Source organism: Oncorhynchus kisutch, linkage group LG20 (genome assembly GCF_002021735.2).
Source record: "Oncorhynchus kisutch isolate 150728-3 linkage group LG20, Okis_V2, whole genome shotgun sequence".
Taxonomy (NCBI): Eukaryota; Metazoa; Chordata; class Actinopteri; order Salmoniformes; family Salmonidae; genus Oncorhynchus; species Oncorhynchus kisutch.
In genome coordinates this window covers 32,513,700-32,540,087 of record NC_034193.2, presented here as the reverse complement: position 1 = coordinate 32,540,087, position 26,388 = coordinate 32,513,700, and the positions used below count along the sequence as shown (strand labels likewise).

The 26,388-nt window shown below is 41.7% G+C and overlaps 1 protein-coding gene across 2 annotated transcripts; it reads left to right on the top strand.

The window, feature by feature from the left end:
- Nucleotides 1–3,955: 3,955 nt before the first annotated feature.
- On the top strand, nt 3,956–26,388 carry LOC109865571 (inhibitor of nuclear factor kappa-B kinase subunit alpha). 2 transcript variants are annotated; one of them, XM_020453855.2, is made up of 21 exons: nt 3,956–4,747; nt 4,866–4,960; nt 6,465–6,582; nt 7,866–7,935; nt 8,200–8,288; nt 8,394–8,483; nt 8,577–8,701; nt 8,783–8,890; nt 12,902–13,037; nt 13,226–13,426; nt 22,047–22,149; nt 23,717–23,840; nt 23,983–24,134; nt 24,224–24,285; nt 24,438–24,547; nt 24,642–24,691; nt 24,812–24,920; nt 25,035–25,182; nt 25,751–25,842; nt 25,963–26,062; nt 26,157–26,388. In XM_020453855.2, the coding sequence occupies exons 1-21, from the start codon at nt 4,643–4,645 to the stop codon at nt 26,232–26,234; spliced, it is 2,265 nt and encodes a 754-aa protein (XP_020309444.1). In that variant the 5' UTR covers nt 3,956–4,642; the 3' UTR covers nt 26,235–26,388. The 2 variants fall into 2 exon arrangements, with proteins under 2 accessions (XP_020309444.1, XP_020309445.1); XM_020453856.2 differs by lacking the exons at nt 25,751–25,842; nt 25,963–26,062; nt 26,157–26,388 and having other exon boundaries at nt 25,039–25,176.

Below are 26,388 nucleotides of genomic sequence, written 5' to 3'. Positions count from 1 at the left end.
GTCGTTTTATCTGTCGAACTGCTTTGCTTTATCTTGGCCAGGTCGCAATTGTAAATGAGAACTTGTTCTCAACTTGCCTACCTGGTTAAATAAAGGTAAAATAAAAAATAAAAAAATTACTCATCTCATATGTATATACTATACTCAATACCATCTACTGCATCTTGCCTATGCCGTTCTGTACCATCACTCATTCATATCTTTATGTACATATTCTTTATCCCTTTACACTTGTGTGTATAAGGTAGTAGTTTTGGAATTGTTAGGTTAGATTACTCGTTGGTTATTACTGCATTGTCGGAACTAGAAGCACAAGCATTTCGCTACACTCGCATTAACATCTGCTAACCATGTGTATGTGACAAATAAATTGGATTTTGATTTTAATAGAGTTTCAAACCCTTGTAGAATCTATGCCAAGGTGCATTGAAACTGTTCTGGCTTGTGGTGGCCCATTGCCCTATTAAGACACTTTGTGAATTGTTTTGTTCTCAAGGAAAGGAGTGATTACTGGGGTAGTAGTAAAAGGTGACCAACTGAAGAGGAAGATTCCCAGTGTTTATGATGCTTGTCGTTTGGTGCAACACAGACAGGGTGGCTTGAGTGGTGAAACAGAAGTCATTGTCTGTTCTTTTGAGATTTGATATTGAGTCTTTGCCCGACAAAGTGATACAATCATCTCCTTTGTATTGATCACGTTGAGGGAGAGGTTGTTGTCCTGGCACCACACGGACAGGTCTCTGACCTCCTCCCTATAGGCTGTCTCGTAGTTGTCTGTGATCAAGCCTACCACTGTTGTGTCATCGGCAAACTTAATGATGGCGGCCCATCAGGAAGTCCAGGATCCAGTTGCAGAGGGAGGTGTATAGTCCCAGGGTCCTTAGCTTATTGATGAGTTTTGAGGGTACTATGGTGTTGAACGCTGAGCTGTAGTCAATGAATAGCATTCTCACATAGGTGTTCCTTTTGTCCAGGTGGGAAAGGGCAGTGTGGAGTGCAATAGAGATTGCATCATCTGTGGATCTGTTAGGGCGGTATGCAAATTGGAGTGGGTCTAGGGTTTCTGGGATAATAGGGTTGCTGTGAGCCATGACCAGCCTTTCAAAGCACTTCATGGCTACAGACGTGAGTGCTACGGGTTGGTAGTCATTTAGGCAGGTTACCTTAGTGTTCTTGGGCACAGGCACTATGGTGGTCTGCTTAAAACATGCTGGTATTACAGACTCAGCCAGGGAGAGGTTGAAAATGTCAGTGAAGACACTGGCCAGTTGGTCAGTGCATGCTCGGTGTACACGTCCTGATAATTCGTCTGGCCCTGCGGCCTTGTGATATTTATAGCAATGGTTATCATCTGCTCTGCAGGGATGGAACGTAAATCACAGAAAATTGAGGTGGCAGCTGCAGAGAGTTATTTGGTTCTGCGAGACTTGACATCAGAAGAGTTACAAGTTGTTGTCCAATCCTTTCCGGTTGTTGGCCTGAGGTATGACTAAAGAGATTTAAATAGTGGAGTAGGGTGGTATTATTATTATTATTATTATTTTTTTTTTTTGTCAGTTATGTGTTAGATCAGGTATTCCCAAACTGGGGTATGTGCAATGCCTTCAGGGGTACTCCAAATAAAAACCTGCTTAAAACACTTTAAAACAATTTTTTATTTTTCTTCACATTTTCAAACAATCCATTTAGATTTTCCAACGGTGCTATACATTCGGGTAAGGGTTTTTCTCGCCTGAGTAGCCTTGTTTCACTGCCAAAAATACAATTAAACCATCTATTGTTCAGCGAAATAACAATGTGATATCAAATACAGGTAGCCTAGTCAAATAATTAACATCCAATCACATTAACCGTTACTCTCTCGCGGGAATTCCACTAACGGTCCGTATGTAGCCAAACATAGCTACTGCTCATTCTGTTTGCTCAAAAATGAATTAATGGTTAACAAAAGTAAGGCCCGTGTCCATAGAGACACATACCAGCTCTAGTGGTAGTACTGCTACCACCAGCAGTACTACACCTGCACCTGTCGATGACACAAGTTGTTCTGCTTCCATGAGCACATCCATTGCTAGCATTGTTGTTAGCCCAGCTAGCACTGACAGTTGTGAGTCTGAGATGTTGCGGGCCTGGCACAGCACCTGGTATATGTCCGTTACGTTTATTGGGGGTCAATTAAGGAAGACATCCTCTAATGAAAACCACTGGAAACCAGGACATCAGGAGAGGATATTTGTAAAGTACTGGACAGCTGGTCAAGATGTGTTGGTATCTGTACTGATGGCGCAAAAGCCATGACAGGGAGACATGGTGGAACGGTAACGCGCGTGCAAGCAGTTGCTCCCAACGCAACTTGGGTACACTGCAGCATCCACCGAGAGACTCTTGCTGCCAAGGGAATACCTGACAGCTTGAAAGACTTTTGGACACTACTGTGAGAATGGTTAATTTTGTTAAAGCAAGGTCCATGAACTCTCGTGTATTTTCTGTATTATGCAGTGATATGGGCAGCGACCATGTAAAGCTTTTACAACATACAGAAGTGTGCTGGTTATCAAGGGGTAAAGTATTGACACACTTTTTTAAATTGAGAGACGAGTTTAACATTTTCTATTGTTCAGCGAAATAACAATGTGATATCAAATACAGGTAGCCTAGTCAAATAATTAACATCCAATCACGTTAAACGTTACTCTCTCGTGGGAATTCCACTAATATCTATGTATGTTGCCAAACATAGCTACTGCTCATTCTGTTTGCTCAAAAATGGATTAATGGTTAACAAAAGTAAGGCCCGTGTCCATAGAGACACATACCAGCTCTAGTGGTAGTACTGCTACTTGTCTGACCGCTTGCATGATGATGAGTTTCTCACACGACTGGCCGATCTGGGTGATGTTCTTTCTCACCTGAATGATCTGAATCTAGGATTACAAGGACTCTCCACACAATTTAGGCTATGATTAAGAAGTTGGAGCTCTTGTCTGTCTGCATTAACAAGGACATTTATTTCCATCACTGTATGATTTTCTTGTGTGCAAATGAACTCAAGCTTACGGATAATGTCAAATGTGATATAGCGAAGCACCTGAGTGAGTTGGGTGTGCAATTACGCAGGTACTTTCCCGAAATGGATGACACAAACAACTGGATTCATTATCCCTTTCATACCCTGCCTCTAGTCCACTTACCGATATCTCAACAAGAGAGCCTCATCGAAATGGCAACAAGCGGTTCTGTGAAAATTGAATTTAATCAGAAACCACTGCCAGATTTCTGGATTGGGCTGTGCTCAGAGTATCCTGCCTTGGCAAATCGCGCTGTTAAGACACTGATGCCCTCTGCAACCACGTACCTACGTGAGAGGATTCTCAGCCCTCACTAGCATGGAAACTAAATACAGGCACAGACTGTGTGTGGAAAATGATTTAAGACTGAGATTCTCTCCAATACTACCCAACATTCCAGAGTTATGTGCATCCTTTCATGCACACCCTTCTCATTAACCTGTGGTGAGTTATTCCCAATTTTTGATGAACAAATAAAGTTTTATATGTAAGATGGCTAAATAAAGAGCAACATTTATTGTTGATTATTATATTATGTTTTGTGCCCTGATCCTATAAGAGCTCTTTGTCACTTCCCACGAGCCTGGTTGTGACAAACTCCCACTCATTCTTATGTTCAATAAATGTATTGTATAGAGTGTGTGTGTGTGTGTGTGTGTGTGTGTGTGTGTGTGTGTGTGTGTGTGTGTTTGAGAATGCGCTGAGTCTGACCCTTGTGCTAGAGTGGGCATGCAGGTGGAGGTTGAATGTTTGCAGGGGTACAGGACTATAAAACGTCTGGGAACCACTGTAGATGATAGGGTATTTATTTATATTTTTTTCAAGCAAAGTATAAGGGAGTTATACTCCAGTCTAGTAGGTGGCGGTAATGCAACATTTATTGGAAGCTAACCGCCGTTAAAACTCATCGAAGAAGAAGCAACAGCAGCCGCTTTTGACTCTTAGGACATAGCTAATATTACCACTTTGTTTCATTTTAGCGTGGAACAAATATACCGGTAGCCAATTAATCTAGAAATGAATTACTATCAACGGTGTTTTATATCTTTCCGTTATTTGTTCTAGATGGTTTTATTGTTGTATTCAGCGCTAGTGCCATTTGGCTAGATAGTAACGTTAGCTAACGCGTTAGTGAAAGAGTTTTGACAGGACAGCTCTAGCTACTTTGTTTACGTCTTGCTTTACGAACTTCACCTGGCAAGCTAGCCACTCCGGTCCACTGTGGAACTAGGACACGGCATGGTTGTGGGCATATAGGCATATCCAACAATTGTATTGTTCTGTCAGCCTTCCTGCCTTGGTAAATAAAAAGTTGCAGAGTTGTTGGAGCGCTAGAGAAGGCCTTTACTAGCCTGACACGATCACACCTGATAAAACATTCTGATTGAACTGATCAACTAGACATGGTCGGGAAGCGTCATAGCTGAATCTGTTGTGTTAGTGCAGGGCTGAAAAAAAGTCCTGCACACTCCAGTTGGAGACTACTCCGGAGGCTTCACAGCAAATGTCACGTGAAAGTCATTCTGTCCAGGGTAACTGACATTACACTCTCGAGCCCTCCACAGCTGAGAGGGATGGAGAAAGTCACGGTCAAACAGAGCCAAGTGTGTGGGCTGTGGGAGCTGAAGGAGCAGTTGGGGACCGGAGGGTTTGGACACGTTTACCTGTACCAGCACCTAGTGAGTCCGGATCATATGACTACATATACACATAAAGCCATCTGGAGATGAAAGTCTCAAACAACATTATCTTCTGAGATGCTCAGCAGGAATGCAATGTGTGTGTGTGTGTGTGAAGGAGACATCAGAGAAGATAGCAGTGAAATTGTGTCGTCTGGAGCTGAACTCAAAGAACAGAGAACGCTGGAGTAGAGAGATACAGATTATGAAGAAGTGAGTGTCACATCTACACATCTAGTAATAACCACACAAACACTGTCAGAACTGGGTTCAAATACTATTTAAAATAATATAAAATTCTTTAGCTGTACTTGCCTGCTGCACATGTATCACTCCAGTGTAAATTGCTGTATTGTAATTACTTCGCTGCTATTGGCCTATTTATTGCCTTACGTCATTTGCACACACTGTATACAGATTTTTCTATTTTGTTATTGACTGTACGTTCATTCATCCCATGTGTAAATCTGGGTCGTTTTTGTCGCACTGCTTTGCTTTATCTTGGCCAGGTCGCAGTTGTAAATGAGAACTTGTTCTCAATTGGCCTACCTGGTTAAATAAAGGTGATATGAAAAAAATGGAACCAATAAAACCTCAAAGTGCAAACCCACCTTACCTGGCACTCCAGAGAGGTATCCTACAAAGAAAGCTAGATCTACTCAGGGTTTTCTAAATCTAACCAGCTTGACATTCAGGCTGCATCCGTAGTATGCCGGTGGATATTGCTCATCCGCTTGCCGCTAACTCTAGCAGGTTTGTAACTGCATGTAGCACATGGCTAGTCAAATGCCAACTATGCTAAAAACGTCAGTCAGTGCCACATTTCCATTTGTGCCAAAATCAAAATGAAAGAAAAGAGTGTGCAAAGCTGTCATCAAGGCAAAGTGTGGCTATTTGAAGAATATCAAATATCAAATATATTTTGATTTGTTTTACACTGTTTTGGTTACTACATGATTCCATATGTGTTATTTCATATTTTTGATGTCTTCACTATTATTCTAATTTAGAGGTCGACCGATTATGATTTTTCAACGCCGATACTGATTATTGAAGGACCAAAAAAGCCGGTATCGATTAATCTGCCAATTTTTGTATTTATTTATTTGGAATTTGACTGCCTTCATGACTCGTGACAGCTGGTCACTAACAGACCTTGTCTGAAGGCTAATATCCATTCTATGAATTCTATTTCTGATTGAAATAACACCCACCCTGTATAATTGACCTTAAAAGTAAAAAACAATCCTTTTTTTTTTTATGAATACATTTTATTTCCAAGAAATTGTCATAGTTTGACAACTGTAAGCTTTAAAATGAAATCAAACTGAACCCTTTATATTTTCCAGTGATGAAGACCATAGATGTCTCATGGTATGGTGGGATATGCAAAATGTGTCAACTTTGAGCACCTTTTGTCTCCTGAATGTTTTGTCATTTATGTCCAATATGTCACTTTCTGACAACTTCCATTGGCAAACATGTATGGAAAGTTTTGTTTAAATCTAAAGGGATGCTGTCAAAAGGTGATTGAATTTGAACAGATTTACTCCATAGAAGCATAAACACAGGGATCCCATGGATAGAGTGTACAGTAACTATAGATCATCTTTTGCTGCTCTTGACTGTCACCTTCTCTGTCCTTTTCTCCTGTGTCCTACTTCCTTGTCTTGTCTCCTCGACTCCTGACTCCTATCTTGTCTCCTTGCCTCTTCAGGTTGAGCCATGATAATGTGGTGAGAGCCAGGGAGGTTCCAGAGGAGATGAGTTTTATAGCGCTCAATGACCTGCCACTACTGGCCATGGAGTATTGCTCTAGAGGAGACCTACGAAAGGTACACGCACGTGCACACATACACACAACTGCAGTGATGCCATGTGTACAGTACCTTCAGAATGTATTCATACCCCGGCCTCCCAGGTGGCACAGTGGTTAAGGGCTGCAGCTCCAGCTGTGCCACCAGAGACTCTGGGTTCGCGCCCAGGCTCTGTCGCAACCGGCAGTGAATTCCAAGCACAGATTCAACTACAAAGATGAGGGAGGTTTTCCAATGCCTCCCCAAAGAAGGGCGCCTATTGGTAGATGTGTAAAGAAATTTAAAAGTAGACATTAAATATCCATTTGAGCATAACGCAGTTATTAATTACACTTAGGATGGTGTATCATTACACCCAGTCACTACAAAGATACAGGCGCCATTCCTAACTCAGTTGCTGGAGAGGAAGGAAACTGCTTAGAGATTTCACCATGAGGTCATAGTGATTTTAAATCGGTTAGAGTTCAATGGCTGTGATAGGTTAGTATTGTAGAGTTTTCTCCTAAATGACAGAGTGAAAAGAAGGACGCCTATACAGAATAAAAATATTCCCAAAACATGCATTCTGTTTGAAGTAAGGCTCTAAAGTAATACTGCAAAAGAATGTGGCAAAGAAATGTTATTTTTGTCCTGAATACAAAGCCTTATGTTTGGGGCAAATCCAACACATCACTGAGTACCACTCTTCATATTTTCAAGCATGGTGGTGGCTGTATCATGTTGGGTAGACTTGTCATCGGCAATGACTAAGGAGTTTTTGGGGGGGATGAAAAAAAATGGAATAGAGCTAAGCACCGACATCATCCTAAAGGAAAACTTGGTTCAGACACTGGGACACATTCACATTTCATCAGGACAATTAACCAAAACACAAGGCCAAATATACACTGGAGTTGCAATGCTCCTGAGTGGCCTAGATACAATTTTCACTTCATTCGGCTTGGAAATCTATTGCAGGACTTGAAAATAGCTTTCTAGCAATGATCAGCAACCAACTTGACCAATATTGTACATTCCAGGTGTGCAAAGCTCTTAGAGAGATACCCAGAAAGACAGCTGCCAAACCTGATTCTAGCATGTATTGACTCTGCGTTTCATACTTATCTTTATTTTCTATTTTTATTTTTAAATTTTTTATTCCACTTTGACAGAGTATTTTGTGTAGATCGTTTACAAAAAATTACATTTAAATCCACTTGAATCCCATTTTGTTGCATAACAAAATGTGGAAAAAATCAAGTAGTGGGAAAACTTTCTAAAGGCAATGAATTGTATGTGACTGTTTTTCCTGATCCCTGTAGCTGCTTAACAAGCCAGAGAACTGCTGTGGACTGAAGGAGAGTCAAGTCCTTTCTCTACTCAGCCATGTTGGTAAGCTAGCCCTTTATAGTGAAATACACTCGTTCATTCTAGAGGTTGCTTTCCAGGGGTGTATTCATTAGTGTACACCAAAGCAAAATGCTTTGCAAAAAAACAATTTTTACAAACAAATGTTGCTTATTTAGATATTGGTCCCCCTGTTTTGGCCCATTCACTTCTGTTTGGTTCCAGTTGAGGCTGGTACATTGATACTTTCCAAGCACCATTTGGGAGTTTATTTTCATTTTAGGTAATGTATCATTATTGTACACACAGGGTCTGGTATCCAGTACCTCCATGAGAATAAGATCATCCACAGGGACCTGAAGCCTGAGAACATCGTACTGCAGGAGACCAGTGGGAAGGTGAGTGCACACACACACAAACAGGTATTTGGAAACTCAAATAAGTATTGGTGCTGTCCATCTCTCCTCCCCATCTTTCCCTCTTTCTATTTATCTCTCCTCTAGTTTGTCCATAAGATCATAGATCTGGGTTACGCTAAAGACTTGGACCAGGGCAGTCTCTGTACATCCTTCGTCGGAACTCTGCAGTACCTGGTGAGACCAAAACGTTTTTTTTATACACTGACAATATATGCTTTTGAATCTATTTCCAATGGGAATTGTGTGTTACGTGTGTGCGCATGTTAGGCTCCAGAGCTGTTTGAGAATAAGCCCTATACTGTGTCAGTGGACTACTGGAGTTTTGGGACCATGATCTTTGAGTGTACCTGTGGCTTCCGCCCGTTCCTTCACAACATGCAGCCGGTTCAGTGGTGAGTGTGTGTCTGTCACTAAAATAGAAGGCAAATAATTGTATGTTCTTGTAGAACCAGTAAAAGTGTGTGTGTGTGTAGGACCAATAAAGTGCGCAACAAAGGTCCCAAGGACATCATGGCCGTAGAGGATATGAATGGAGAAGTGAGATTCTCTACACACCTACCCTACCCCAACAATCTGAGCAGGTACACATACACACACACACACATCAGTCATAGTGGTCCTGTATGGCTCAGTTGGTAAAGCATGGTGCTTGCAACGCCAGGATTGTGGGTTTGATTCTTTGGGCCACCATGCATAAGATGTACAGTACCAGTCAAAAGTGTGGACACACCTACTCATTCCAGGGTTTTTCTTTATTTGTAGTATTTTCTACATTGTAGAATAATAGTGAAGACATCAAAACTGAAATAACACATGAAATCATATAGTAACCCAAAAAAGGGTTAAACAAATCAAAATATATTTTATATTTGAGATTCCTCAAAGTAGCCACCCTTTGCCTTGATGACAGCTTTGCACACTCTTGGCATTCTCAATCAGCTTCACCTGGAATAGTTTTCCAACAGTCTTGGAGTTCCCACGTATGCTGAGCACTTGTTGGCTGCTTTTCCTTCACTCTGCAGTCCAACTCATCCCAAACCATCTCAATTGGGTTGAGGTCAGGTGATTGTGGAGGCCAGGTCATCTGATCCAGCACTCCATCACTCTCCTCCTTGCTCAAATAGCCCTTACATAGCGTGGCGGTGTGTTTTGGGTCGTTGTCCTGTTGAAAAACAAATTTATAGTCCCACTAGATGGGATGGCGTATCGCTGCAGAATGCTGTGGTAGACATGCTGGTTAAGTGTGCCTTGAATTCTAAATAAATCACTGACAGTGTCACCAGCAAAGCACCATTTCACCACCTTCTCCATGCTTCACGGTGGAAACCACATATGCGGACATCATCCGTTCACCTACGTCTCACAAAGACACAGCGGTTGGAACCAAAAATCTCAAATTTGGACTCATCAGACCAAAGGACAGATTTCTCCTGGTTTAATGTCCATTGATCGTGTCTCTTATTCTTATTGGTGTCATTTAGTAGTGGTTTCATAAGCTGCAATTCGACCATGAAGGCCTTATTCATGCAGTCTCTGAACAGTTAATGTTGATGTCTGTTACTTGAACTCTGAAGCATGTATTTGGGCTGCAATCAGAGGTGCTGTTATCTCTTATTAACTTATCCTCTGCAGTAGAGGTAACTCTTGGGTCTTCCTTTCCTGTGGCGGTCCTCATTAGTGGTAGTTTAATCTTAGCGCTTGTTGTTTTTTTGCGACTGCACTTGCGGAAACTTCCAAAGTTCTTTCATTTTTCCGTAATGAACTGTCGTTTCTCTTTGCTTATTTGAGTAGTTCTTGCCATAATATGGACTTGGTCTTTTACCAAATAGGGCTATATTCTGTATACCACCCCTACCTTGTCACTACACAACTGATTCACAACGCATTAACTTCATATGGCTGCAGGGGCAGTATTGAGTAGCTTGGATGAAAGGTGCCAATTGTAAATGGCCAGCTCCTCAGTCTCAGTTGCTAATATATGCATATTATTATTGGATAGAAAATACTCTAAAGTTTCCAAAACTGTCAAAATATTGTCTGAGTATAACAGAACTGATATTGCAGGCGAAACCCTGAGGAAAATCAAAACAGGAAGTGGCTTCTAGTTTGAAAACTCCATGTTCCATAGCCTCCCGTTGCTGGATTTAAAGGGATATGAACTAGATTCCTTTTCCTATCGCTTCCTCAAGGTGTCAACAGTCTTTAGACATAGTTTCAGGCTTTTATTTAGAAAAATTTGCCAGAACGATAACATCACAACAAGTGGTCACATGAGTTTTGCTCGCGCAACAGAGTTTGGATAGGTATTGCTTTTCCCTCTCCTACTGTGAAAGACATTTGCGGTTAATATATTATCGATTATATATTTTTAAAAACAACCTGAGGATTGATTATAAAAAATGTTTGACATGTTTCTGTGGACATTATGGAAACTATTTGAATTTTCGTCTGCGTTGTCGTGACCGCTCTTTCCTGTGGATTTCTGAACATAATGCGCCAAACAAACGGAGGTATTTCGGATATAATAATAATCTTTATGGATCTTTATGGTCAGATGAAACCAAAATATAACTTTTTGGTATAAACTCAACTCGTCGTGTTTGGAGGACAAAGAATGCTGAGTTGCATCCAAAGAACAGCATACCTACTGTGAAGCATGGGGGTGGAAACATCATGCTTTGGGGCTGTTTTTCTGCAAAGGGACCAGGACGAATGATCCGTGTAAAGGAAAGAATGAATGGGGCCATGTATCGTGAGATTTTGAGTGAAAACCTCCTTCCATCAGCAAGGGCATTGAAGATGAAACGTGGCTGGGTCTTTCAGCATGACAATGATCCCAAACACACCGCCCGGGCAATGACTGAGTGGCTTCGTAAGAAGCAAGAAAGAAAAGCAAGTAAGAAGTATTTCAATGTCCTGGAGTGGCCTAGCCAGTCTCCAGATCTCAACCCCATAGAAAATCTTTGGAGGGAGTTGAAAGTCCGTGTTGCCCAGCAACAGCCCCAAAACATCACTGCTCTAGAGATCTGCAAGGAGGAATGGGCCAAAATACCAGCAACAGTGTGTGAAAATCTTGTGAAGACTTATAGAAAACGTTTGACCTCTGTCATTGCCAACAAAGGGTATATAACAACAATTGAGAAACTTTTGTTATTGACCAAATACTTATTTTCCACCATAATTTTCAAATAAATTCATAAAAAATCCTACAATGTGATTTTCTGGATTTTTCCCCCTCATTTTGTCTGTCATAGTTGAAGTGTACCTATGATGAAAATTACAGGCCTCATCTTTTTAAGTGGGAGAACTTGCACATTTGGTGGCTGACTAAATACTTTTTTGCCCCACTGTATGTGAAATGTTTTGGTTCGCCGGATCTCTCTCGGTGGACAGAGCCGCCTTGTGAAGGGAGTTGGGAATTTTTCAAAGTTCAAACAATTTTAAACGTGTAGCTGCAGCTTCACACTTTTGTGTTCTGGTATGTTAATTCTTAACCCCATCATTTTGTTCGAAATTGCGTTTTCGTCAGGCTGACACGCTCTCTGACCTCACTCGGGCGTGACTAAGCATATGAGAATGTCAGAACAGTTGCAGCAGCAGATCACCATGACTGAATTGGTAACAGGGAAGACTGTGGCAAGCATTGAAAGACTCAAGGAGAGTGGCGTTTTACTCAAACGTTTACTCCGCTAACCTTGGCTTTAGTAGGGTGGTCGCCACTCTGCTCTCCCCAGTCTGTCTAGGGAGAGCGCTGCTCAAAGCAATTTGTCAGCTTTGCCGTTTTAAACTCTCTGTATAACTTATTACAGATCACGAAAGCACAATCTTTCTGAATATTTTAGAAATGGAATAGTACATATCAACCACAACTCTATTTTTATTTTTTTTGTTCTTTATCTCCCCTACGACCCTTTCAGAAAACAATATCTATTTTTTTGTTGAGGAGGGGGAGGGTTGCATCTCATGTTGATAGCAAGCCCCAAGCCTGATGGAGAGATGTGTGTGTCTGTGAGTGGATTATGACAGAGCAGTATTCGCTTTTGGACATGTTAGAGTTTCGGTGGGAAAAGTCTCTTGAAACAAAGTAACTTTCCGTTGGTGAATTTGGGGAGGGAGACCTGAGGGAGACCTGAATCTTCTCAACTTGATTTACAACAGGACATGAGTTGTTAATCCCCACAAGTCCCCCGATCTGACCTATTTGGATCCTCACAGGACTGTCATGACAATGACGAGAGTGTGCAAAGCTGTCAAGGCAAAGGGTGGCTACTTTGAATAATCTCAAATTTATTTTGGTTACTACATAATTCCCTTTGTGTTATTTCATAGTTTTGATGTCTTCACTATTATTTTACAATGCCGAAAATAGTAAAAATGAAGAAAAACCCTTGAATGAGTAGGTGTGTCAACCTTTGACTGTTATTATATGCGCATGACTATAAAAGCATCTGCTAAATGGTATATTATTGCATTATATTAGCAGCAGTTTTCGGAACTTGTGATCCCGTCCATTTAAAATGTTTTGTTTTTGCTCAATGTGTTACCTTTTTCTATGTGAGGAAAATTTTACTTTTTCGTGTGTCTGTGTGTAGGTCCCTGTTAGAGCCAGTGGAATCTCTGCTACAGATGCTGTTGCTGTGGGACCCTGCGACAAGAGGAGGAGTGACAGACCGTGACACACACACACCCTGTTGCTACACTACCCTACAGAACATACTCAACATGAAGGTACACACACACACTGCAATGCTTGAAAACAACTTAGCAAGTGGTTGCGGCACTAGCAAATTCAGCCTGAATGCAAGGGACTGTTCAATCTTATTAATTGGATAGTAACATGAGCCTCTTGTAAATTGATGTGACTAAATGGTCTTGTCAAACAAATCCATACAATTATGCATATGTCTGCATTCTAGGTGATGCATGTGTTGGACATGACGTCGGCCCAGCTCCACTCCTTCGTCCTTGGCAGTGAGGAGGGGTTACACTCCCTGCAGCAGCGTGTGGAGACACACACCCACACACACATCCCTCCGCTCAGCCAGGAGCTGCTGTTGGAGACTGGAGTCTCCCTGGACCCTCGCAGACCACCAGCACATTGCCTCCCTGATGGACCGGTACAAGCTCGTGCGTCCACACACCAGACGGGTTCAAATACTATTTAGGGTATTTCGATTACATTTTACATTAACATTTTTGTAATTTACCAGACTCCTATTCACAGCGATTTACAATTAGTGCATTCATCTTAAGATAGCTTGATAATCAGTGAAATCTTTACCTTGTTTATCTCTCAATAACAGAAGGATGACACAAGTGAAGTTTAGTCTAGTGCTGTAGATTGGATGCAGCAAGTAATCTTTCAATGCAGTAGGTAATCATTCTTAGTCATGACTTCATGTATTGAGTTTATATATCAATTCAGGGGTCAATTTGACTCATGGTTTTTGTTATGATTTTCTTTTTGCGTTCGTGTATTGCAGTGGCCGTCAGTGACGTTTAAGATGATGGAAGACAATTGCTTTTTTTTTATGAGCATGGCATTATTTCTATTACTGGTTGACTGTCATTTTTATTCTATTCACCCAGTTCAATGTAACATCGATAGGTTTAGGCCACAACATGATATTTCAATTGTCCCTATACCCGTCATGATGTTTCTACAACTAAGCCTATGAATGAAAGGTTACAACGCAGGTGCACAGGTCAAGAGAAATTTGAGTAATCAAGGTGACAGTGACACATTCAATACCGCCTTGCATCCTCTCGCCTGCATCTAGCTGATCTAGGGTGTAATCGTTAGTCCAACAGTTACAACAAGACTTTCTATTGGACAAAATCCCTGTTTCGTTCCAGTTGCTTCTGTTTTAAGATTTTTTTTTTCAACAGAATCGGTGGAATGATTAGACCCCTGATCATACACAAACACTGTTCACTTTCATAGCAGCCACATACAAACAGCATGTTCATTTTGCTCGTTGAATAATTATTTCTCGCATCTACACGATTTCTTCCGCGCGCTCACCTTTTCCCTTTGCGTGTATACTTCAGTGCACAACACATCAGCTATCTGTGATCAGGCAAAAAAAACTTTCCAAGCCAAACCTTCATATCGTAACTGCTAACTGCTACACACAGCCTACGTCGTTGTCACAATATTAGCTAACGTCATAGTCAAAATAGCTACTAGAACTAAGGCATTAGTAAACTCGCTACAATCATGAAGTACAGTGCACAGTCAGCAAGTAGTTAAGCAGCTTATCTTGACTTGGATGTGTGTCATTGCTGGATAGCCAGCTAGCTAACACATCCCTCTCTGTTTGAGTTGGCTAAACTAGCTAGCTGCATTTGCTAGTTAAGTAAAAGTGAGAAAAAAAAAGAAATATAGCTAGCTCTCGCTTCATTATTAAAGGAATGAATTTGTTCAAAACTGTTCAACTTTTTCTGAGTCAACTACTCACCACATTTTATGTACTGCAATGCAAACTAAACTCAGCAAAAAAAGAAACATCCCTTTTTCAGGACCCTGTCTTTCAAAGAGAATTAGTAAAAATCCAAATAACTACACATATCTTAATTTAAACTTTTTGGTGACAGGGGGCAGTATTTTCACGTCCAGATGAAATGCATGCCCAAATTCAACTGCCTGCTACTCATCCCCAGAAGATAAGATATGCATATTATTAGATTTGGATAGAAAACACTCTGAAGTTTCTAAAACTGTTTGAATCATGTCTGTGAGTATAACAGAACTTAGGCGGCGAAACCCTGAGGACAAACCATTCAGAATTTTTTGTTGCGGTCACTCTCTTTTCAATGGGTTTTCATTGGGAATCCAGATTTCTAAGGGACCTTCATGCAGTTCCTACCGCTTCCACTGGATGTCAGTCTTTAGAAATTGGTTGAGGTTTTTCCTTTGTGTTATGAAGAAGTACGGCCATCTTGAACGAGGGTCACTTGAAGTGTACTGTTAGATAGAGGCGCGTGACCAGAAACCATGCTACAGTTTGTTTTCCTCCTGTATTGAACACAGATCATCCCGTCTTCAATTTTAATGGATTATTTACATTTAAAAAATACCTAAAGTTGTATTACAAAAGTAATTTTGAGATATTTTGTAGTCACGTTGCTCAAGTTGGAACCGGTGTTTTTTCTGGATCAAACGCGCCAAATAAATTTGAATTTCTCAAACACTTTTGTGATAAGAACAAATTTGTCCATGAGAAGATTGTTCCTCTAAAAACAAAAATCAAAACTCAGCAAATTTCAGGTATGTGAGCTCAAACTTGAATGTTGTGAAAATTCTGTACAACTTCCGGCACGTGTTTAATTTGAGCATTGAGGCTGTACCTGGTTTAAGTTAGTTTTAACAGTGGCCAAGAAATGTACTGCGGCTACTTGATCATAATGTAGGCCTACCATTAAAAACAATGGAAAAAAAGGCATCCATTAAATTTTAACATGGAAATAGCTGCTCTATCGTTCAACCCACGGTAGCAGCAAATGTGTGGTGTTCAATGGAGACCTACATTCCATGAGACTTTTGAAAAATATATGCAGGGCTTGACATTAACCTGTTTATCCACTTGTCCTTTAGATAAGGAGGTGAATGTAAATGTTTGATGCAAGAAACCACTACAAAATAAAGTAGTATTATTCCCATACCATTATTACAGAGAATCAGAAGCAGCATGCTCTGCTTATGGCTACTTAGCTTATTCAAGACTGTCTCAAAATACAACACTGCCACTTTAAAAAAAAGCTCTTTACCTGACTTGAGATTCAAAATGGCTAGAAATAACTACAACTCACTAACTAGCAAAGAATATGAACAAATGTGCACAGGTGGCTACATGCAGCTCTTGCTTTGATCTCAAAACAAGAGCATCTACTTGTGACCGCTCATGCTTTAAACACAGTCCAGTTCAAAGTGAATGGCACAGATCCATATATGACAATGGTATTTTTGCATATAGGCCTACTGCAGCTCTGATTGGTTATGACCCACCGGTCTGTGTAGAGTACAGGCATGTCAATACAATACAATACAATCATACTCCAATTCGCTCTGCGTACAAGTACATTTCTTGCACAGTTTTGTATAAGTCTTCCATAGTTCGTTTTGGTATGTTACATTGACAGTGGCTAATATTGCGTTTATTTGAGCACAATTCCCACAGTAGAGGGAAACGTTGTTAACTAAAGAGGAAAACTGAAGTTCAATCTCATGTTTCTCTGCGGGAGCTGATATTTCTTCTGCCTGCAGAGGAGCTCTTAGCCTGCAGCTTAGAGGGAACATTGTTAATGACCCTAAAACTTTTCAAGTTGACAGGCTCCTAATAACAAATAATCAAATGCACGTATTTGAACCCAGTTCTGACACACACACACACACAAGGGTTGGAAAATATGACGATCGCATCATCTATGACTGACAGTCATCATGGTGACTACATTGGGATGTGACAGACGATGGTTTAGCCTATTTAAACTTGACTGGCGCAGCTCAGTAAAAAACAGACTATTGCAGGGCAGCACACAAGTGGCATACTGAGTAATTTGCCTCTTCCTATTTGCTATAGTCTATTTCAATATATATGTTATCAAATTGTATTTGTCACATGTGCCGAATACAACAGACCATAGCATGAAATGCTTACTCAAGAAAGAGTTAAGATAAAATGTTGTAAAAATGTTTATAAAAAGTAACATAATAAAATAACAATAACGAGGCTATATACGAGGGTTAACCTTCGAGGGTTAACCTTTCCGTGGACACTTAAGGGACAGTCATAACGAGTGTGTTTCTTTTGGTGATCTCATGTAGGACAGGAAACACACAATTGTATCTCTTAACCTTTCTAGGGCAGGCGTTCTGCTAGCGGAACCCCTCGACAACATTCCACTGAAAAGGCGAAATTCAAAAATATTTTTTTGAAATATGTAACTTTCACACATTAACAAGTCCAATACAGCAAATGAAAGATAAACATATTGTTAATCTGCCCATCGTGTCCAATTTAAAAAATGATTTAAAGCGAAAGCACAACATATGATGATTATGTATTCAGTCATATTCCCAGTCATCTTGCCATGCTTAAATGCGATGGTTTGATCTTACAATTTTGCGCGAATGCTACCATCTATCCACGGTTTGTGGTTAGGGTTTAGTAGTCACAGTGGGTACAACATCTCCTATACACTTCCTGATAAACTCAGTCACTTTATCAGTGTATTCGTCTATATTATTCTTGGAGGCTACCCGGAACATATCCCAGTCCGCGTGATCAAAACCATTTTGAAGCGTGGATTGCGATTTGTCAGACCAGCGTTGAATAGTCCTTAGCACGGGTACCTCCTGTTTGAGTTTCTGCCTATTGGAAGGGAGGGGCAGAATTGAGTCGTGATCAGCTTTGCTGTAGGGAGGGCAGGGGAGGGCCTTGTAGGCATCCCAGAAGTTAGAGTAGCATGCTCCAGTGTTGCAGTACTACAGTTGATAGAACTTTAGCAACATTTTTTTTTCTCAAATACTCGTAAGCGGTGGGTTGTGTGCGCACCTCCTGAATCAGACTAGATGACCACTCCGAGTACCTCTCCTCCGCCGGCGGAGTTTTGGATCGGCTACTGGAATCAGTTCAATTGCCCTGGGGGGTACGAACAACGGCTCCGATTTGGGAAAAGTCGTATTACTGGTCATAATGCTGGTGAGTTACCTCCGCTCTGATATCCAATAGTTCTAACTCAGGTTTGATCACTAGTTTCTCCTTTCATCTGTGGCGCTGCTTTCTGTGCTAATCTACAAGTGCTGCTTATATATGTGCTGCTTAATTAGCCATATACACTGAGTGTACAAAACATGTGCTCTTTCCGTGACAGACTGACCAGGTGAACGCTAGGATCCCTTATTGATGTCAGACCTCTTCTGCTCCTCCGCCAGAAAGGAATATTAGAAAATATTTGCCATTGCTTCTGCCCAGGCTTTCAACAACATTGTCTTTCATCATATGATTTCGCGCTATACCCCAACTGACATTTTATAGGATAATTTTTTAAATACAAATTAGGGGCGATAGCATCGTATCACTATGTTTTATGGGTATATAGTCAGGAAAAGGGTTGACAGCACCCAACCATAACACACACATACACTATCTGTCCAAAGTTTAGAACACCTACTCATTCAAAGGTTTTTCTTTATTTGTACTATTTTCTACATTGTAGAATAATAGTAAAGACATCAAAACTATTAAATGGCACATATGGAGTCATGTAGTAACCCCAAAAAATATAAATATATTTTATAATTGAGATTCTTCAAATAGCCACCCTTTGCTTTGACAGCTTTGCACACTCTTGGCATTCTCTCAACCAGCTTCATGAGGAGTGCTTTTCCAACAGTCTTGAAGGACTTCCCACATATTCTAATCAAATCAAATACAATTTTATTTGTCACATACACATGGTTAGCAGATGTTAATGCGAGTGTAGCGAAATGCTTGTGCTTCTAGTTCCGACAATGCAGTAATAACCAACAAGTAATCTAACTAACAATTCCAAAACTACTGTCTTCTACACAGTGTAAGGGGATAAAGAATATGTACATAAGGATATATGAATGAGTGATGGTACAGAGCAGCATAGGCAAGATACAGTAGATGATATCGAGTACAGTATATACATATGAGATGAGTATGTAAACAAAGGCATAGTTAAAGTGGCTAGTGATACATATATTACATAAGGATGCAGTCGACGATATAGAGTACAGTATATACGTATAGAGTACAGTATATACGTATGCATATGAGATGAATAATGTAGGGTAAGTAACATTATATAAGGTAGCATTGTTTAAAGTGGCTAGTGATATATTTACATCATTTCCCATCAATTCCCATTATTAAAGTGGCTGGAGTTGAGTCAGTGTCAGTGTGTTGGCAGCAGCCACTCAATGTTAGTGGTGGCTGTTTAACAGTCTGATGGCCTTGAGATAGAAGCTGTTTTTCAGTCTCTCTGTCCCAGCTTTGATGCACCTGTACTGACCTCGCCTTCTGGATGATAGCGGGGTGAACAGGCAGTGGCTCAGGTGGTTGATGTCCTTGAACGTCTTTATGGCCTTCCTGTAACATCGGGTGGTGTAGGTGTCCTGGAGGGCAGGTAGTTTGCCCCCGGTGATGCGTTGTGCAGACCTCTCGACCCTCTGGAGAGCCTTACGGTTGAGGGCGGAGCAGTTGCCTTACCAGGCGGTGATACAGCCCGCCAGGATGCTCTCGATTGTGCATCTGTAGAAGTTTGTGTGCTTTTGGTGACAAGCCAAATTTCTTCAGCCTCCTGAGGTTGAAGAGGCGCTGCTGCGCCTTCTTCACGATGCTGTCTGTGTGAGTGGACCAATTCAGTTTGTCTGTGATGTGTATGCCGAGGAACTTAAAACTTGCTACCCTCTCCACTACTGTTCCATCGATGTGGATAGGGGGGTGTTCCCTCTGCTGTTTCCTGAAGTCCACAATCATCTCCTTAGTTTTGTTGACGTTGAGTGTGAGGTTATTTTCCTGACACCACACACCGAGGGCCCTCACCTCCTCCCTGTAGGCCGTCTCGTCGTTGTTGGTAATCAAGCCTACCACTGTTGTGTCGTCCGCAAACTTGATGATTGAGTTGGAGGCGTGCGTGGCCACGCAGTCGTGGGTGAACAGGGAGTACAGGAGAGGGCTCAGAACGCACCCTTGTGGGGCCCCAGTGTTGAGGATCAGCGGGGAGGAGATGTTGTTGCCTACCCTCACCACCTGGGGGCGGCCCGTCAGGAAGTCCAGTACCCAGTTGCACAGGGCGGGGTCGAGACCCAGGGTCTCGAGCTTGATGACGAGCTTGGAGGGTACTATGGTGTTGAATGCCGAGCTGTAGTCGATGAACAGCATTCTCACATAGGTATTCCTCTTGTCCAGATGGGTTAGGGCAGTGTGCAGTGTGGTTGAGATTGCATCGTCTGTGGACCTATTTGGGCGGTAAGCAAATTGGAGTGGGTCTAGGGTGTCAGGTAGGGTGGAGGTGATATGGTCCTTGACTAGTCTCTCAAAGCACTTCATGATGACGGATGTGAGTGCTACGGGGCGGTAGTCGTTTAGCTCAGTTACCTTAGCTTTCTTGGGAACAGGAACAATGGTGGCCCTCTTGAAGCATGTGGGAACAGCAGACTGGTATAGGGATTGATTGAATATGTCCGTAAACACACCGGCCAGCTGGTCTGCGCATGCTCTGAGGGCGCGGCTGGGGATGCCGTCTGGGCCTGCAGCCTTGCGAGGGTTAACACGTTTAAATGTCTTACTCACCTCGGCTGCAGTGAAGGAGAGACCGCATGTTTTCGTTGCAGGCCGTGTCAGTGGCACTGTATTGTCCTCAAAGCGGGCAAAAAAGTTATTTAGTCTGCCTTCTGAGCACTTGTTGGCTGCTTTTCCTTCACTCTGCGGTCTGACTCATCCCAAACCATCTCAATTTGGTTGTGGTCGGGGGATTGTGGAGGCCAGGTCATCTGAAGCAGCACTCCATCACTCTCCTACTTGGTAAAATAGCACTTACACAGCCTGGAGGTGTGTTTTGGGTCGTTGTCCTGTTGAAAAACAAATGATAGTCCCACTAAGCCCAATCAGATAGGATGGCGTATCGCTGCAGAATGCTGTGGTAGCCATGCTGGTTAAGTGTGCCTTGAATTCTAAATAAATCACTGACAGTGTCACCAGCTAAGCTCCCCCACACCATAACATCTCCTCCTCCATGCTTTACGGTGGGAAATAGACATGCAGAGATCATCCGTTCACCCACACCTCGTCTCACAAATACACGGCGGTTGGAACCAAAAGTCTCCAATTTGTACTCCAGACCAAAGGACACATTTCCACCGGTCTAATGTCCATTACTTGTGTTTCTTGGCCCAAACAAGTCTTGTTTGATTAGTGTTTCCTTTTGTAGTGGTTTCTTTGTAGCAATTCAACCATGAAGGTCTGATTCACACAGTCTCCTCTGAACAGTTGATGTTGAGATGTGTGAACTCTGAAGCATTTATTTGGGCTGCAATTTCTGAGGCTGGTAACTCTAATGAACGTATTCACTGCAGCAGAGGTAACTCTGGGTCTTCCATTCCTGTGGCGGTCATCATGAGAGCCAGTTTCATCATAACGCTTGATGGATTTTGACATATTGGCTGACCTCCATGTCTTAAAGTAATGGTGAACTGTTGTTTCTCTTTGCTTATTTCAGCTGTTCTTACCATAATATGGACTTGTTCTTTTACCAAATTGGGTTACAGTATCTTCTGTTTACACCCCCCTCCACCTTGTAACAACAGAACTGACTGGCTCAATCGCATAACGAATGAAATAAATTCCACAAATTAACTTTTAAGAAGGCACACCTGTTAATTGAAATGCATTCCAGGTAACTATGAAGCTGCTTGAGAGAATGCCAAAAGTGTGCAAAGCTGTCAAGGCAAAGGGTGGCTATTTTGAAGAATCTCAAATATAAAATATATTTTTGTTTAACACCTTTTTGGTTACTACGTGATTCCATATGTGTTATTTCATAGTTCTGATGTCTTCACTTATTCTACAATGTAGAAAATAGTAAAAATAAAGAAAAACCCTTGAATGAGTAGAAGTCCTTAAACATTTGACCGGTAGTGTACACACACCCACATCAAATCACTCGCTCACACATACACATTGACATGTTTTCATTTCTCTCTAGCGAGGCTGGGACAACGCCATAGTCTACCTGTTTGATAAGAGTCTGACTAAATACTCTGGACCTTTCACTGCCCGACCTCTGCCTGACAGCGTCAACTTCATAGGTAGGTATCACAACTACACAACCCTCTAGGTAGGGCTGGGCGATTATGGCCAAAATATAATTTCACTGTATTTTTCCACATTTTTTACGGTATTTTATGTTTTAGAAAAATACAAATTCTAAATTTTTCTTTGAGTAGTACGTGACCCTAGGGTGGCAACACATACATTCTAAGTGATTTCAATGGGTCTTCCTCCATTCTGATTTGTTTTATATTGTTCAATTAAACAAATGTTCTGCATTTTCGTATTTGTTTTCCTGCTCACTTGAGATCATCTCCACACTGCCACGTAGGGCTACAAGATATTGGCTAAAAATCTCAGCATGATTTATAAAACTTTTTTTTTTTAAGGGTTTTACCAAATGTTGTAGTTGAGATTTGACTTTCGATTTAGATGAAAACACTTGGGTGAGCTATTGAAGTCATGGAAATATGATGATTTTTAATTCTATAGTTAGAATATAATAGTAGGCACTTTGAATACTCTGTTTGACATGACAATGAATTAAAGTGCCAGGAAGGAGTTATTGTGCCACGGTGGGAACCTAAGTGTTGGTCAATGTTTCCTACGGGACCCTATAGTCTTTGGCTACATTTAATGTTTTTCTCTTAGCTACTTCATGTAGGTAATTTGTTCCTGCTTCGCCTAATCCTCTTTGGTTTAGAAGATACTGTTACACAAACAACATGCTGATTTTGGCCTACACCATAATTGGTATCAGGCTGTATTAGCTAGCTATGTTTGCTCCGACTTAGTACATTTATTAGCTAGCTAGCTATTAGCATTAGCGGCTAACGTGATTTAGGCACAACATGCTTAGAAAAGACAAACTAGCAGTTTGCAGATATTGTAATTATAGAGGTCTAGTGGATTTATAGTAAGACGCAAAGTGGAAACAGCATGGTTGTCATCAACATTGTTGCATGTTCTGCATTGACCATGCAGACTGAACGCAAGTGTGTCCTGGTCGAGTAACAACAACATGCGTTCCTTGAGTAACAGGGGCGGGGCTTGATCTATGTAGAAAGCGTATATTATAAAAATGTACGTTACACACGGCGTATCACATTTAACAAACCTAACATTAAATACCACTATGGAAGATAAAGTAGAAACCCAAACCGGTCATTGCATCAATAACTGTATATTGTAAAATACGGTATACCACCCAGCCCCACCTCCTAGATAGGCTTCACAACTACACAACCCCATAGGTAGGCTTCACAATTTAACAACCCCATAGGTAGGCTTCACAATTTAACAACTCCATAGGTACTGTAGGCTTAAAAATCTGCCAAGACTATCACTATATGCTCTTCCCAATGTGAGTATTCCTTGATGCAGGGTAAACATTGGGAAAAGCTAATAGCAACTCTGGACAAAATTCAATTATGTTAACCTCATCCCCAGGCTATTAACAAAGTGCAGATACAGTAAATGTCTGGGAACAATATTACAATTCTATTGAAGTTGATGTCTGTAAGCAGGAAGTCGCCCTGCTATGTATGATGTCATATTGCTTCTGTGTCTAAATGTGAACTCTTCCTCGCTGTATGTGTGTGTTAGTGAGGGAGACGAAGACCCAGCTGCCTCTTGCTGCTCTAAGGAAGGTGTGGGGAGAGGCTGTTAGCTATGTCTGTGGTCTTAGAGGGGACTACAGCAGACTGTACCAGGGACAGAGAGCTGCCATGTAGGTGCACACACACACACACATACACACACATGTGGCACAGACACACTTGTACACACTCACACATAGGCATGGCACAAACACACACACACACTTGCCTTTCTGCCCTCACTCTCAACCTTGTGTGTTTGTGCACATGTAGGTTGAGTCTGCTACGCTACAACACCAACCTGACGCGGTATAAGAACGTGTTGTTTAGCCAGTCTCAGCAGCTCAGAGCCAAACTGGCCTTCTTCACCACCAGCATACAACAAGACCTACAGCACTACGACCAGCAGAGAGACACTGGCATCTGTAAGCTGTTTGTGTGTGTGTGTGTGTGTGTGTGTGTGCGTGTGTGTGTGTGTTACTGACTGTTTTCTGAACTCTGACCAAACCTGTAGCCTCTGAAAAGATGCTGAAAGCCTGGCAGGACAATGAACAGAAAGCTGATGCCTTTACACAGGTACTATACTATATAGTTTTGTATGACGGCTGTCTACTCTACCAACAGCTTCTGCTAGCATGTATTGGACTGTGAGAGAAGCATTTGATGGCATAGCTTTGGTGTCTGTGTGCATGCACCTGTATGCGCACCTGTATGTGTGTGTGTGTTAGGTATCAGAGGTGGGCTATCTGGATGAGGAGATAGTGTGTCTCCACTCTGAGATCGTGGAGCTGCAGAGGAGTCCGTTTGCCAGGAGACAAGCTGACATCATGGAACAACTGTAGGTGTCTCACATAATTCTACAGCTTTTTAAACTATTTCCATGAAATGGACAAAGTATCGTTTTGTAAATAAATATGTGTGTGTGGTTTCAGGGAGGAGAAGGCCATTGAACTTTACAAGCAGCTGAAGGCCAAATGCAAGAGTGAGTAGAACCACTTCAGCACAATACTGATATAGTATAGGCTGGTAGAGGTGTGTCTGTGAGAATGTGGATTCTCATTGGCTATACTGGTTTTGTGCGCGTGTGTGTGTGTGTGCGCAGGTCCAGACCCCCCTCATGGCTACAGTGACAGTTCAGAAATGGTGAAGACCATTGTCCAGACAGTCCAGAACCAGGACCGAATCCTCAGAGACCTGTACACACACCTCAGGTACACACGCCTCAAGTACACATGCACACACCTGTACACCTACACCCTTCTCTCTTTCTCCCTCCCTCTAGTAAGCCCTTTTCTCTTTCTCTCCCTCCGTCTGCTTCCTTCTAGTAAGATCTTGGAGTGTAAGTGTCGTATTGTAGCATTGTTTCCTAAGCTGGAAGGGGCAGTGGAAAGCATCAAGGCAGCAGAGGCTGCAGTCATGACTATGCAGATGAAGAGACAGAGAGAGTTCTGGCACCTGCTCAAGATTGCCTGTGTAAGTAAACACGTGCACAAACACACAACTCCTGTTTAGAAGAAAACAGCCCAACAAACACCAGCAGTACAGTGTTATTACTGTTGTCATCAGTTGTCTTTACATGGTTGGCAAGTTTACTTTCTAAATGTAATCCATTAGTAACTAGTTACCTGTCCAAATTGTAATCTTTAGGATTATCCAAATTTTGTAACATAATCTGATTATTTTCAGTTACTTTTGGATTACTTTCCCCTCGAGACATAAGAAGACAAAAAGGATCCATCAAAAGCATTTGGTGTGTCGTCATAGTGGTCTCTGACATGTGGTCAGACTCGCTCAATGGAACAAACTTAATAGCACCTTTTTTTTTATGTAATTGAGAACAAAAAGTGTCATAATGTATGTTTTTTTTTTTCTTCAAACTTTTTATAAGTAATCGGTGAAGTAATCAAATAGATTTCCAAAGGTAACTGGAATCTGTTTACAAGTTTTTTGCTGATAATGTAACTGATTCGTTTTTTTTTTTGTAATCCGACTACAACCCGGGTCTTTACTATTTTTTACATTTTATTTTGTGTGTGTGTAGGCCCAGAATGGCAGTCACAACTCTCTAACCCCCAGCTCAGACGCCTCTAGTCCCCCTCCTCTCACCATGAACCCACTAAGTCACACACACAGGTAAGACCATACTAAGTAACTAACGTAGTAATGTAATATGATCTCTAAAACCACCCTCTACAGTTCTACCAAAGAGTAACAAATGACTAAATAACACATTGGCACCATTCATGTTCTCAGTGAGTCAGTATGCCACCTACTGGATGAGAACCAGCGTTACCTGAGTCAGCTGACCTCTCTACTGCAGGAGACCTCACAGGACAAAACATGCAGTATCATGGTGCGTCCACGACACTTGGGTGTGTGTGTGTGTGGGGGGCGCTGCTATATGTGTGTATCCTGACTTACCCCTTGCCTATCTATCTCTGATGCAGGACCAGGACTGGAGTTGGACTCAGTATGGATCTGTGGTTGACCCAACCCTAGAGACTCTAGACACACACACGCACTAGTAATGTGTGGGTTGACTCATAATCCGCAGTCCCTGCGGTGAAATCCACAGGGTGGGCAGGTATAGGGTCATGAAATATTGTGTGGATGAAGGGTGGGAGGCGGGCGGGTTGAATAAAGAGAAAATCCATTAAAAAATCCATAAATGTATCATTC

Coding starts and splice junctions, on each gene's coding strand:
- LOC109865571 (XM_020453855.2), top strand. CDS start 4,643: ATGGAGAAAGTCACGGTCAAACAGAGCCAAGTGTGTGGGCTGTGGGAG. Junction 4,961..6,464: donor GAGATACAGATTATGAAGAA/GTGAGTGTCACA, acceptor TTGCCTCTTCAG/GTTGAGCCATGATAATGTGG. Junction 8,891..12,901: donor TACCCCAACAATCTGAGCAG/GTACACATACAC, acceptor GTCTGTGTGTAG/GTCCCTGTTAGAGCCAGTGG.